General features: G+C 31.4%; 1 protein-coding gene across 6 annotated transcripts in view; it reads left to right on the plus strand.

Annotated features, from left to right (window-relative positions):
• Window positions 1-16,074, plus strand: part of Lama2 (laminin subunit alpha 2) — a 564,351-nt gene that overhangs the window by 235,311 nt on the left and 312,966 nt on the right. For all 6 annotated transcript variants that reach the window (XM_058581074.1, XM_058581053.1, XM_058581067.1 and 3 more), the window contains exons 9-10: window positions 2,588-2,687; window positions 6,679-6,839. In XM_058581074.1, coding sequence (XP_058437057.1) covers window positions 2,588-2,687; window positions 6,679-6,839 — 261 coding nt within the window. The remainder of the gene's footprint in view (window positions 1-2,587; window positions 2,688-6,678; window positions 6,840-16,074) is intronic.

Genomic DNA, 16,074 nt, shown 5'->3' on the forward strand with positions numbered 1-16,074 from the left:
TTTCTCTACTAAAATACTCCATGCATTCACTCATTGTAAATATCATTTATTTTATGTTGGATATACTTGCAGTACCTGTATTGACTTCTTTGTATGTCAATTTAAATGCCTGAGTCACCTCAAGGTCTACTTTTATTGACTTCTTTTTCTTAAGCAATGATCACATTTTTTTTGTTTCTTTTAGAACTAATAATTTTATTTTCATAGGACATTTTGGATAACACAATGTAAAGAGCCTAGATTTTGTTACCTTCCTCTGAAGATTTTCAGTTGTATCCTAGTTGGTAGTCAGTGCACCATATAACACCTGGAAATTGTGAGGCTTGTTTTTACCCTTTGCTTGGTCAGTTTGATGGAATCTCAAGGTGTTCATCTAACCATGTTGATTTAAACTCCAACTTCTGATTATTTTATGATATGCTGCACCTGAAAATTGCTCAGGTGATTCAGCTTTCTGGTCATTGCTTTTTACTGAATTCCTTGGCATTTTCTTGAAGCATCTTTAATAATGGATTAGTTAAGCATTTGTGGGATAATGATATATAGATTTTGGTTCTGTCCTTCTGTTAATATGGATCTTCTTCTGTACAATTTTTTCCCCTTAAAACATCAAATTCTTCCAGTTTTTGCCTGTTTTCAATTGTTCTTACACATCCTCAAGATTCAAGCTTGTCCTCTGATTGTGTGTTGCCCCATGTAAGACACTGCCATAATTGGAACTACAAGGTTGATCAAGTTTTTATTAAAAGTCAAGTAATGAATCTGCCCCTAGGGTTTGGTACTTTGATACTTATAAAAATACTTATGCTAAACTAAATTTTTAAAAAACACATATTTTGCAAGCACTTAATATTTGGGCAGAAATAAAATTTTATGTATTGAAACTTATAAGTAAAGTAATTTATTTCTATGATCATCTTAAAATTGTCTTAAATTTGATTTTAGATTTATTGACTAAACAATGCACATTTTATTTATAAATTCATATATTTTGTATATGAAATACATATAAAACAATATTTACTTAAAAAGCCATTTATGAATCAAAATTATTACTTTAATAAAATTAAAAATCAAGGTAAAGTAGATATGTTTATAGAATCTCATAAATTAGAAGTTTTCCTGAACAATCTGATTCACTTATATTCTTCCAATTATCACAAGACATGATAATGAATTAAAAGGGCTTAGTTTACTAAAGCTCATAATTAAGATCATAAATCATATTTATGAGTCTAAATTTTATTCAATAGAATTTTTTGGTAATATGCTACTGAGGGTGTGCTTTGTTTTGTTTTGTTTTAGTGCCCTGATAGTTCTTCTGGATAGAAAGACCTCTTTCAAATTATTTACTCATGTACTCATATATCCAACTCCACTTTAAATGTCCCCTTTTTTTGGAAAATATTATTTGACTTTATTGTGTTATAGTGGTATCCTTCTTCTTTTTCTCAATAAGGTTCTGTTTGTTTGTCGTTTTTATCACTGTGTATATTTTCTTCAACCCCAGTCTTTCACATCTGTAACCCCTGCAAGCTCATTTCAGGTAGAGACCATGACTCTTATATTAGCTATGCAGTTCTTACTTCAAAATGGGAAAAGAATGAATGAGTCTAAAGCAAATGATGATTTTTGAACTGCTCTGTGATCTTAACTGATTCATATTCAATCACATGAGTAAGCAACTGTGATTTTAACATTCTGATTTATATTAGCAAATGAATTAAGTTTAATTACAAATATATATGAAAGGTATATTTTATTGGTGGAAAATGTTTACATATATATTTAGTAGCATTTCAGTATTTTCTGGACAACTAATTTAGGTATTTTTATTCTTTTCCTATTCCATCTGGAAAACAAATGTTTCATATATAGTATATGAATGTAGTCTAGGTTTATTTCATTAAGATATTCTAACAGGAAAAGTTAGTAGTTACATTAATCATTTAATACATGCCAGACTCTTATGAGATTTTTATATATTATTCCTTTTAATTTTGATTTATGTAACATCACTGTAGTTGTTTTTATTACCCTTATATTACAAGAAAGTAAATAAATCACACACAGCTTCACAGCCAGTAAGTGGTCACACTGGGATATAATCTGAAGTTTTCCTAATGACCCAGGTCACATTGTTTCCTCTCAGGTTACGCAGCCTAACAGTCAGGAAGGCCTCATTATAAAATATATATTAGAATATACCCAATAAATATCATTGTTATTTTTCTCTGTTATGTTGACAATACTGTGGTGATAAAAGAGGTGCATCCTTAAATGCATAGTTTTTAAAGTCTCTTTATCAGGGATTTCCTCTACAAAATTCAACAATGGATTAAAAGAGATGATATTTAACTGCTGAATATAGGTAACAAACAAGTTTATTGTATCATCTTCTCTATGGATAGAGTTAGAAGAACTTGATTTTAGAAATAGCATGTGTACTAAAGTTCATTTCTTGTAATTTTTCTCAAAATAGTTTATTCTGTATTATTAAAACCAGTTTGTCCTTAAAAGTGGCTGAAATGAAAAATATTGCTGTTTTTATTACATGTGATGAAAAATATTTTAATATTTTTATTAGGTATCACCAAATTATCCAAGACCATGCCAGCCTTGTCATTGTGATCCCATGGGTTCCCTGACTGAAGTCTGTGTCAAGGATGAGAAATACGCTCGCCGAGGTGAGAGCCGCAGAGAGCCACTGCCCTTAGGAAGTCACAGGGAAGGCCAGCCTCCAGCATTTTCAGAACAACTCACAGTGAATTCCACTCACATGATGTACATCCTTCAATTTATCAATGTATCAGTTTTCCCTGCAGGGAACAGATTTTGTTGTGTCGAAAGTTAGTTTTATGTGAAATTATAATCTCTTAAAAGCAAGAAGAGTTTAGTCATTTGTTTATATATTTATTATATATGGAAAGATACTCATACACACACACGGATATAGACACACTTGCAGAGTTATGTGTCTCTTAACAATGGCATAAATTCTGAGAAACTTGTCATTAGGTGATTTTGTTGTTGTATAAATGTCCTAGAATGTACTTGTACAAACTAAAACTTTATCAGGCAATATAATGCTATGAAACCATGACATCAATAGTATATGTGGTCTTTCCTTGACCAAAATGACATGCAGTGCATGACTCTTTGTGTGTGTGACTGTGTGAATGTGTGTGTGTATGTGTGCATGTGTAGAGAAACAGGGAGAGACTGTGACTCAATCACAAGTGGGTGATGTCTCTACATTATTTTGTGTGTCTCATTATTTATTAGATAGTTTTGTAGACTCTGTGGCTGCTAGTGTAAAATGACAGCATTCACTGAAGGGTGTGTATGCTACAATGGAAAGAAAACAGGGAAGAGCATATAGTGAAATGGAAGCAATAATACGGAAAGCAAGAAGTGTACATAAAGAGCTATAAAAGATAGTAGTCATGAGTCAAAGGGAAAGAGGCTGATGTTCACTTAAGCCAAATACTTTGGGAAATAAAATCCACAATGAACTCCAAACCTCAAGGAATCAAATGCCAACCTAACTCCTTAGTATAAAATGCTTGGGAGCTACTTCTAGGGTAGTCATTTGCCAAGTTTAAGTAGGAAATTCGTAAAATGTATCTGTAGCTATTTCTTTATATCTCAAAGAGTGAATTCTTGTCTTCTTTGGAAAAACTAAAATAAATCATGGCTACAATGTAGGTTTTTTTTTCCCCTCTAATGACTTTAGAGTAGAAAGACTGGCAGTGTTTCTCTGGTATAGTTCAGCCTACCTACTTTCTTTATAAGACTGCAGACTTGCTTAGCAATTTGAGCATTAAATGCAGTCTTAAATCTTCAAAGATTAAAAGCTAATGTGTTTTAATATTCTAGTAGTGATTACTGAGGTCACTTTTCATTTTAAGACCCCTTTCCTTTTTCTTTTCTTTTTTGTTTCACTAACAACAAAGTCACAGTGTTATTTTCAGCAATATCATTTATCTCCTGCATGCTTTTAATAAGTATATCATTGTTGAAAAAGTTATGTAAAAATGTAAGAAAATAACTACAATGCAGCGGAAATTCAGCAGAGATACTACTATTAACATTTTGCATGGTTTTGTCATAATGTATAGAGATTTTTTATAATGCTTCTTTTTACTTTACATATGAGTTTTCTTATAATCACCAAAACCTTCTCTAAAATCTGTTTTCAGCACCTAAATAATACATTAGAATATGGTTATACCACAATTACATACTGAATTTAATGTAGACATTATTATTTCCAATTTTTGTGTATTATAACCAATTATTTAATGAACACCATTGTATATAACTATTTTTCAATTGAAAGAATATGTGGTGCATGATTTAAAAGGAAGGGAATAAAATAGCAGGCAATAGTGTCCTTGTTGATCTCCTTACCTCCGGTCTTCTTTCCAAATTTAACCATATTGAGTTTTTTCTCCTTTTCAGTTCCTGTAAATTACTTCCAGTATCTAAACAATATTCCCATTCAAGCATTTTGTCAATATAACATATTGCATATTGATTCCATATTGAAATGCAATGAACTGTGTTATTCATACCACCTACCTTTTATCCACTATCCATACCTTTTTAATATATATTTCTCCTAAATATCTTCATTATGATAAATAGAAAGCTTAAATATTTTATAACCTTTTGAATTTTGACTCTATCATGAGGTCCTACAATGACAGATCAGAAAAGTATCATCCTTACACTGTGCCTTGCCAGGTGTGCCAATTACACACTTATCTTTTCAAAGATTTTACCAAGATATATTTGTGGCTTTAGATTAGTAATTAATTATTATAATTTAAAAATGTAAGCATAATCAAGATTGGCATTATTATCATCATTGGCATTAATATCAGTTGCATATTATTCAATACAGACCTGAGTTGTAAAATTGGTCACACACTTGTAATACACTTTACCTTCAGACTTGGTCTGATTTCATGATCTCTTTAGGAAAGAATCCAAGATGTAGTCTAATGGTTTGAACTACTTTATCAAATTGTGTCACTAAGCAGTAAAAGAAAATATATTCCACTGCCTCTTTGGCATTAATTTGATTACTAATAAAATATAAATGTTTCTTTTGTGAATTATCTGTTTTCTTTGTTTTCTGTCAGTGTAAGGTAGTCTTAAGATTTTTAAAAGCCCTTTAAATATTAAAAATAATAATAGGTCTTATTTGTTATAAACAATTTCTGTGTCTCACTGGTGTTCATAAGAATTTCTAACATACAGTACTTAAATAATCTTTATATAATCATCTCTCAGAGTTCAGATAATCGTCTTTAGCTATAATAATGACACTATGTGAGATTATTATATTTTAAATGTTTTTCTAAACTGAGTTTCTTCCTACCCTTTATAATCTTAGCGCTATTGTATCCCCAAATTAGATGAATGTATTTATTTCCTTCATTTATGATTTCCTTTTATAATACCTAATTGATTAATCTATCCGCAAATGATTTTGGTATTTTATAAGGAAAGTTTCCATCCATATTTTGTTTCTGAATGATTTCTTTTCTTTCACTGATATTAATACTATATCTTGAAACATATTAAATATGATTACTTTATATTCTGTATATATTAGTAGTGCCATTGTTACCTGAGTCTGATTCTGCAGTTTGCTAATCATTGAAGTTTCATTTTCTAAAATATTTTATAGGTATGTGTCGTATGTGTGTGTTGGTGTTGTGATATATGTATGTTCATGCTTGTGTGGGGTTGCCCTTTCAGAAGCTTTGAATTTGTATGAGATTCTCTGATATGACTTCTTAACTTATATAGGACCTAGGATTTTTTATTATTGTTATTGTTGTTTTCTTCCTCGCCTCTTTTTTTTTTTTTTTTTTTTTGCATGGACTATATTTTCTTAATTTGCTCTTAACTTTTCTGAATTTTGAAGGTCTATTACCTGTATATATTTGTTTGGCATTTTTTATATTTTTCTAATCAAAGACATGAAGGGCAGGCAATATCACTGATGGTATTACTGAAGAAGATTCTAAGGGCATTCATGGAGATAAAATTTATACTTTATTTTTCTCTGTATAAAAGATAAAAATGGAATTTTAAGCTGCATGTATATCCCTCTTCTATTTATTTGTATGTCCAAAATATCTATTTCCATGAATACTTTCAGTCTTTTCTTCAGTAACATGACCATGACATTGTCTTTAGACCATCACTCCTGAATTGTTGTCTTAAGTACCATATCTTCATTCTCAAGGCCTTTGCCCATCTTGTGTTAGTGTGATGAGGTAGGTTTCTTGATCTAATAGGATGCACAAGTTAATACTTATTCTTCCCAGTATAGTCTCATTACCTAAGATTGTGTGGAAATTGCTATATTCTGACTATTGTTATAATTTTACTATAGCCTTGGTGGATGGTTTATGTAGTAGTTTGAAAGTTCATCTATCTTTTTTCATCCTTAATCTCTTGAAAGGTATTTAGAAGTTGCAGATTATGATAAATGTAGCAAACTTCCTTTTGAATTTGGTACCCAATAGCTATAACTATTGATGGACATCAAGAATCTAATGTTTGTGTCAAAATCAGCTCCTAAAGATTACTGTAAGAAAGCTTTGAGAATCCAAATTATGTATTTGTTTTTAAAATATGTGGTGCCTCTTCCCTTAGGTCTGGCACCTGGATCCTGTCACTGCAAAACTGGCTTTGGAGGAGTGAGCTGTGATCGGTGTGCCAGAGGCTACATGGGTTACCCAGACTGCAAACCCTGTAACTGCAGTGGCTCAGGGAGCACAAATGAGGATCCTTGTTTTGGTCCCTGCAACTGCAAGGTACATAGATTATTCTAGTAATGTTCCACGGTCAAGACAGAGGTGATTTTCTTTTGCTCCTCTGTTATGTCTGCTGGCATTAAGCAATTGTAACAACTTCTCCTGATAATATCCACCATCTATTCTATATGTAGTACTTTTATAAGTGTCCTTAAATGCTTATCGGGTTCACTGCAGCAAGATATTTATAAGTCATCTGTCATTTATCTAAAAACTACAAATATATAGAAGATAAGTCACCTTAACAGTCTGTGTCATATTATAACCAAAAGGCTTCCCCCATTGCCCTTCTTCTCTGTTAATTGAAAAATACACAGCACTAGATACAGCAATTCTTTAAAACCACAATATATTCAAATCTGTTTCTTCGCATGTAATACTTTAAAAATTCTGTCAAGGGTTTCATTCTGGATTTTTAAATAATCCTCTGAATTTTGAACCCAGATAGGTCTTAATATTCTCACCATATTCAACTGTTCAGTTTAATTACCAAAAGTATAAGAAGACCTAGTGGAATTGATTAAAGACTCAATATTTTCTCCTAAGACTACTTTTAGAAATGAAATTTTATTTGTTGTACATGCTCAGCTAATAGCTCATCATGTACACTCAGAGGGATGCACTACACCTGCAGCTTATACACATAGAAGGAACAGTGTGGAGTGCTCAAATCTAAAATAAGACATTTACATTTACATCTATAATAATCAGCTCCATAATGTTCTGATCAGTGTATAGCTATAGTAGGTAAGAGAGTGAACAATTCTTTGAAAAAAATCAGTATGCCGTAATGATACAAAAATAAAAATTACTACTTTTTTTCATTTTTTTCAATCATAGATGGAGGCTTACTAGCCTTACTAGTTTATTAGTCTTTTCTAGAAAGTTTTAAATATTACGTGGTTATGGCTGATAGATGTATATCCTTGTATGTGTGAATACCAACATTAAGCCATGACAACATTATAAGAAGTAGACAATGAGTTGTTGAAAATCTTAGTTTTAATATTAATATTAGTAGCAAATATTCATTTAATGCTATATATATATATATATATATATATATATATATATATATTTTTTTTTGAAAAAAGCATATCTAAAATATAAAGCTAAAAATTATAATGGTTGCATTTAGAATGCATCTGTTTTATCAGGGGCTATTTAGGTGCCTATCTTGGGCTATTGAACTTGGAACACTTGGACAACTTGCTATCTACATAAGGAAGCAAAAGTCCATGAGGCCATGGTAAAAAGTTGTCATGTACTGGAAGATAGTAAATTTTCTAGATTCAATACATTTTACTCCAATGTTATCTAAAATGAAAAATTGCTCTCATAGACCAAGGTTGGATAGCAGTCTGTGAGTGATTACTTGCTTAAGGACATTTCCCCTGTCCATCCTGAATGTTTTTGTTTGTTTTTTTTTTTTTGGTGGGGGGGTGTTGCAATCTTACAGGCTTTTAGTGCTTCTTCGCTGATATGTACTGAAACGAATTTTGTGTCTGCTTTATTTTCTTTTCCCCAAACTCCATAGAAATCTCTAACCTTTACCACTTGTGCAAATAAATGACAGGTAAGGCTAGGCTTAAAATCGAAGAGAAATTTCCTGAATCTATAGAATACAGGAAGCATTTATAGACTGATGGTCTGATGGTGTGCTCAAGGAAAGAATCACAAAAGTGAGGGAGGTAGACCTCATTTTGTTAATTTTCCTTGGGAAATCACTCAGAAAGGCTAGAATAAGGGAGCTGTAGTGTTAGCAGAGCTCCCAAGGAAAGCTCCTTGGGCTCCATGTGCCAGCTCTTTGCCTGAATTAATGTTGTACTGAGAAGTGATTACCATCCTAATAAGAAAAATGCCTCCCACGAAGACACTTGAAGCTCTGTGCAGACAATTAAAATGCACAATAAATAGCAATTAAGAAATCATAAAAGAGATTGAAAAATTAAGTAAATAGCATCATTAAAAGAAATGTCTTTCAGCCAGATGATATTTTAAATAGTAGACTCTCTGTTCTTAAAAACAATTTGAGGGAAATAAAAACTTGTAGAAAACAAGTTTCACAAAATATCTACATAAAGATCACAGACTATTTGTTCTAGCAGTTTAGATCACAAATATATATCATAATAATTATATCACAATATATTATAATGAATTCTATCACAACATACTGTAATTGAGACCCTATTGCTTCTTCTTTACAAGAATAATAAAAGCTAAATATTTCAGCAAATCACACATACAATTTCAATACTGAAAGGAATACGTACTAATGTAGAGAGAAAAGTGATATTTCCTTCTGTTTCATGAAAACATGGTTTGTCACAGTGTGTCAACTGATCATTAAAGCAGCATGGACCAAAAAGCTATTTAAGAAGCAAAATATTTGAGACATAAATTCATATAAATTATAGATTTTTGACTGAATAGGAAGAATATGTGTGTGTATTCATGTGCATATACTATTGATATCAAATTTAGTAATATTAAATAAGTATTTACTTATAAATAGAATAAAAATTACATGTAAAATAATCTCTATAAGTATCATCTCCAACATGAACATTAACTATTAAGCACATGCATACCTATTTCCTTATACTATAAGATAATGAGAATTTTTTTTTTGTAATTTCATTAGAAAGAAATATCTCACGTATGAAGATGTTTTATTGAAATGCTTCTTTATGAAGTCTTGGGACTAATTTTTTTTCTAGTGTTAATTTTAAATGACTGATACTTTAAATGCCACACTGAGTTTATGTAGATGACACCTTTCACATTTCTGCTATTTTAAACACCTAGATAAGCTCCATAACATAGCAAATGAATTTTAAAACACTTTGATTCATTAAAGAAAGGGAATTTTCTAGGTATCAGACCAAGGAAGGAAATCAAAGTTGAGCATAAATTCAAGCAAAACTCAACACTGAGTGAAGTAGTAGGTGTGAGGCTAGTCTTGGTTATAAGATGGTAACTAAAGTTTGGGTATTTAATACAAAAGACTGGACAGTAAGATTGAGGGAAAATGCAGCTGATTAAACTTAAGCAAGAATACTGCCAATGCTCTCTGAAACTGAAAAGGGGTCTAGAAGAAAACTCTTCCTGCAAACCTAGACAGGAAATTTTTCTTTGGGATTGTGGGTAGTGAAAAATTAGTGCCTATCTCCAAACCGGACTGCCACAGGGGAATGGAGTCAATCTTATTCTCCCTTATATGACTGAATTCTCCAATAAATCAAGCAAGTGGTTTTCCCATAGGAAAAAGAAACAGAACTACAACTAAAAATGAGTTCACCATAGAGCAGCACAGTGCACAAGAGAAAAATAACTACAAAAGGAAATTGGTAGCCATGAATATGAGAATATTTATACACTAAAAACTAGAAAGCATAGTGTGAAACAAATCATATAATAATAAAACATGTAATACCTTTTGTCTCATAAATCATAAAACTAAAACTATGTTAAAATGTACCATCATTAAAATATGATCTGAAGATTAAAGAATAAAAAATAAGAACTAAAAAATTATATAAAGTAGGGTCCTATGTTAAAATACAAGAATAACCTGGTTTAGAAAAGAAAATTTAAAATATATATAGTCATTAGAAATAAAAAATCAGTCAATAGATGTTTTAGTCAGCCTTTCAGACTAAAATAGCCATAAGAAAAACTTAGAGAAGAAAACATTTATTTTGGCTCAAAATTTATTTTGGTATCAGAGGGTCAGGTGATGGTGGGTGAACTCCATGCTCTGGGCCCAAGGTGAGGCAGAAATCATGGCAGATGGGTGTGATGGAGGGATGCTGGGATGTTCTTGGCAGCCAGGAAGCAGAGAGAGAGAGCAGAGTGGGGAACAGGCCACAGTGGAGGTGAACCCTTCCAGGGAAGGCCCCAGTGATCTACCCCCTTCCAGACACAGCCCACCTGTCTACAAAGTACCACCCAGTCAGACCATTCAAATTAGGTTAAACTGATTATATTACAGCTCTCACAACCCAATCATTTTACTTCTGAACATTCCTGCATTAACCTAGGAGCTATTGGGTGATACACTATATCCAAACTATAGCAGTGATTTAAACAAGAGATTAGGTACTACTGGATAGAGAGTAGGAAATACAGTCTAGAGGAAGTTGCCTACAAAGTGGCACAGGAAGGTAAAGAAATGATTGAATAAAAGAAAAGATGAAGTTCAACCTAATTTTAGCAGGGATTTTCAGATAAAAGAGCAGATGATATTGGGTAGAAACAATATTTACTTTAGCAGGGATTTTCAGAGAAAAGAGCAGATGATATTGAGTAGAAACAATATTCAAGAAATAATATTCAAGAAGCAATATTCAAGGAGTAGCAAAGGATAAAAGAGTAATCAACAAAGAAACCATACATCCTTAATTTAAAGAAATTAAACAAAACAACCCACCAGCAAGGCCCATAGAGAAACCTAATTACCAGCAAGAAAAAGAGAAAAATACTAAAATTAGAGGTGAATATAGTAATTTGTGAATATTCACCACTAATCTGCCTTCATAGAAAGAAATACTAAATAATGTATGTGCTTTAGTAAGAAGAGTATTAGACACAGACGTGTTTTACTACATTGCAGGATACACGAATAAACCTATAAAAAACTGCAGCATTTGCCACACAATAATAACAAAAATAGTTATAATAGCAACATAAAGCTTTGTGGATACCTAGAAATGCTTTAAAAATAGAGGTAATTTTAAAGATTATTGAAGAATATAACCTAGAATATTAAATGTGGAGATAGTTGATAATACCAAACACCAGTGAAAATCTGGGGAAATAGAAATGTTTACCATTGCTAATATTAAGGTGTATTACTAGCATAATTTAAGAAAACAATATGGCATTATCTAGTATCTTTGAGATGACAAAACCCTGTCATCCAGGACTCCACATTTAAACATTTACCCTTAATGAAATTCTTAACTATATGTTTAAATAAGTATATAAATGATGTTCAACATAAACCTATTTGCTATAACAAAAAGAAAAAAAATCTAAATATCCAAAAATAGCAAAAGTAAGTTGTAATATAGTAAAAAAGTAAGTTGTAATATAGCAAAAGTAAGTTGTAATATAACCCTTTGTATCCATAGGTTTCTACATCCTAAGACTTAAACAATTGTATATTGAAAATATTGTTTAAAAATTATACTGAGTATGCACAGACTTTTTCTTACAATTATCCCTAAACAATATAACACCTATTTATATTGCATTACATTGTATTAGGATTTATAAGTAATTCACAGGTTTATAATATATGGAAGGTTGTGTATAGGTTATATGCAAATGCTTCATGAGTTTATGTAAGGAGTTTGAACATCACTAGATTTTTGGAATCCATGTGGAATCTTGTAATCAGTCCCCTACAGATAAGAATGAACAACTGAATGTTCATTTAATCTGATAAAAGAAACAGTTAAAGTAAATGAAATAAGTCTATATGTAAAAACATTGATAAATTTCAGAAACCTTAGATAAAGAAAACAAATGCCATAAAGTTATCATTTATGTAAAGTTATAAAACAAAATAATTCTATATTCTTGTGGACACTCTAGAGAAAGAAAACAGAGCAGAACTTAGGTAAGATTCAACTTTATATTTAAAACTATATCTGAAGCAAACATGTAAAAAATGTAAAGATTGTTTACCTTTAGATGGTGGGTAATGGATATCATATTACAAGTAATTTTATGATGCTTTAAAATAATTGCTAATTTAAAATTTCTAAAATTAAAGGTAAAAAGAATTCTAGATTTAAGAGCTGAATGAAATTCTTAATACAACTAATATCAATCACACTGTTGCTTTTACACATATGGGGTTCTCTTGTACTCTTATTTAGACAATAATATTAAGGAACATTATCCTCATTATATTCCAACTATAAAAACAAAAATATTGTGAGACAAAATTATTTGCAAGTTTTTATACATTATTATGATTGAAATTTCTGTCTTTATGAATTACAAGTCCACCTTAGACAGTTGAATCTACTGAATAGAAATGCTCTCTGACTCTGGTGTTTGTTTATTTTAAGTACCACCTGCTAGAAATTGGCTCTGTTTTAGTTTGGTGCTATATTATTTATTCAAAGTCAGTTGGATTGCAGAATGTGATAAATAATATAAGCTGACCTTGATCTATGTAGGAACATTGGCTTTTGTTTTTATTAAAGACTTAGTAAAATACTAGAAATCAAACGTTATTTTCATCTTGTTTTGCTTTGGTTTTTTATTGTACTTTCCATTAAGTCCTTCTTAGCCCACAGGACTGTGTGATCTGGCCTTGACTTACTCCTCTAGGATGTTCTTGAGCCTCAATCATTGTCTTCCAGCCTTGCTCAAATTCCTTGGGTCATCAATCCTTTTGTAACTCTGCAATCTTACAAGCTTTATTCAGACTGCTTGGGAAATCTCAGCTCTCCCCTTCCTTTGCTTAGTCACGTGCATTTCAAGGCTCAGCTTTACCTTTACTTGAAAAGCTCTCCCAGGTACATCAATAGAAATCATTCTGCTGCCACAATCACTTTTACACTGTCCCCCTTTATGATCTTTTCACAATTTGCAATCCTATTTTATGTCTGTCTTACCTCTGGGGATGACAGGGGTCCTATATAATTTCTCCATCATTACAAAACAAGAAGGTAACATAACAACTCTATATGAGAAAGTAGAAATCTTTAAAAAATTGTGAAGTTTGACAGTCAGTTCCATTTCATAGTCTACAAAATGATGATACTGAATCTTTCCTCTATAACTCTCTACAGATGTAACTATAACATTGAAGTTCTGTACAAACATAAAGTATAACCATAAATGCCTACTGGATTACTTTTTTTGGTTGTTGTTTATATTCCTTTTCACAAGTACAGATAAGTTTTAATTATCCTTCCCTAATAGGATTTTTATGGCGTGTTAACTTTTTTATTGGTTTTGAATTTCCCTCCTCTTTTTCATTTGTGTATAAGAATGGTCACACCATTTAACATGTTAGATTGAACCTTGGACATTTCTTCAAAGGACCTTCAATGTATATATTTGATCCTGGATCTAAAATTGCAAACGTAAAGTTTTTAACATGAAGACTGCATTCAGAAATTTGTCTCTTACAGCAGCTACAGTTCAGATATTAATGACTTTTTTTTTTACATTGACAAAAACATCCTCGATAAAAATTAGTTCCCTCTGGGATCTTTTATTAGATGTCATCTTTAGGCCTTATTTTCATGCCTAGCTCACTTTTACCAAGAATCCTACTAAATCAGTGCACAGAGAATTCCCTACTCTTAATATTCGAGTACCTTGACCTGTCTTTAACAAGAATCCTATTAGGGTGATTTAACAGGATTGCTACCTACTTGTGATGTTTTCTCTCAGTAGTTTTCCACCCACTAACCCTTTCTGCTCCTTGACTATAAATCCCCACTTATCTTTGCTGTATCAGGCATGAAGCTCAGTTCTATATTTAGCTCTCACTTCCCCTATTGCAATAGTTTCTGAATAAAATATTTTTATTATGTTAAATGCTATATGACTATGAGTCTTTTCAGTAATATTGAAACTCAACTTGTGAAAAGTAAAAACTAATTTTCATTTGTTTTCTTCATTCCCTAACCCACCAACTATTTGTCATCTAGCTCAGATCACTGTGTTTAGAGTAAACACTCAACAAATACTGCTAATTAGCCAGTTATTCTTCCATTTGTTAACTTCTTTTAATACTAGGATACATTAAAATGAAGGCCATAATGGAAGAAAGCCTGTAATTGACTGTATACCCCCCAAAAAACCAAGTACGACTGCAAAATTCCTGAAGCAATTATCACACACACACACACACACACACACACACACAAACACAATCCTTAAATGTCACTGCAGATATTCTTGGTAACTTTGTCAATAGAATTCCCAGTTGACTAACAACCACAGATAAGCATGCACTGCAGAAGTTGTACCTCATTTATAACCAGGCAGCTTCCTGATACAGAATACAGGAAACTACTGTGACTCTATTTCTCCAGAGAGACACTATACTGAGGAAACTATGGCAAAAAGAAATTGATGTTAGCTCAACAGAATTTGACTTAAAGAAATCAAAACTAAAAAAAGCTAGTAAGGTGCCCACCCCCCACTCCTTCTGCTTTCCCCCCCAGGGGAAAAGAAAACCAAAAATAAAAAGAAAGAAAAGAAAATGAAAAGCACTATAAATATTTTTTGTAGGATAGGACATAATATATTTAATTATGTAGTCTGGTAAATATGTTCAATTGAGATATACGTCTGTAAGCACCCATTTCCTCTTAAGGGAATGAAAATTGGTTCTTGGGTGATGAAAATATATTCATTTTATGTATAAGGCAAACATATTCACAAAATACATCTGTACATACAATGTATCTATAGTATTAAAATTTCATGAGGGATTATTATTAAAAAAAGAATAACTAAACAGATTTCCTTAGGGACATGATAATGAAAAATTGGTTGAATAAACTAAGAAAACTGGTCTCAATTAAAATGGCATTTTATTATCACAATATATAAGAATAAAAATATTTATTATCCTGGATTATTTACAATGAAAAATAATTTATTATTATTGGTTCATATTTAATTTTTAATATAATAAATTAGAATAATGCTCTAAAAATAACACAAGTAGAATATTGGGAATATTAATCTCTACAGTAGAAATCTGGAGTATTTGGAAATTACCCTATTTTCTAGGCTTCAATGTGAAAACTGTTATTGAATCTGTACATCAGAAAGACTCAGCAGTGAATTCTAAATAGATAAAATATTAAAACAAAATGATAGGAGCTGCCCAGTGGAAATGCTTGTTTAATAGAGTCGAGCCTAGTTTGTTTAAATAAAGAGTAAAGTACATTTTTAAATGTATTAAATTATGTTAATAACTCTTTTTAAAGTTGATCAGTACAAAGAAGTGATGGAATAGTAGTTAAAGGAAGGATAAATCTCATAATGATTAAAAAGCATCCAGACTAGAAGTTATAACGTCTTACTCTCCTGATCAGATAGTTAGGATCCCACCTGGACTTCAGGGACTGAGCCATGGCCTCTGCCAACCTTATAATATAAAGGGCAAATAAATAACAAAAACAGTGGTTTTACTCTTTGTGTTTGTTTATTAATTTATTTCAGTAAATGGATTTTGATAGATCCT

Source organism: Marmota monax, unplaced genomic scaffold (assembly GCF_021218885.2).
Source record: "Marmota monax isolate L192 unplaced genomic scaffold, Marmota_monax_Labrador192_F-V1.1 WCK01_AAM20220418_F8-fsc00030, whole genome shotgun sequence".
NCBI lineage: Eukaryota > Metazoa > Chordata > Mammalia > Rodentia > Sciuridae > Marmota > Marmota monax.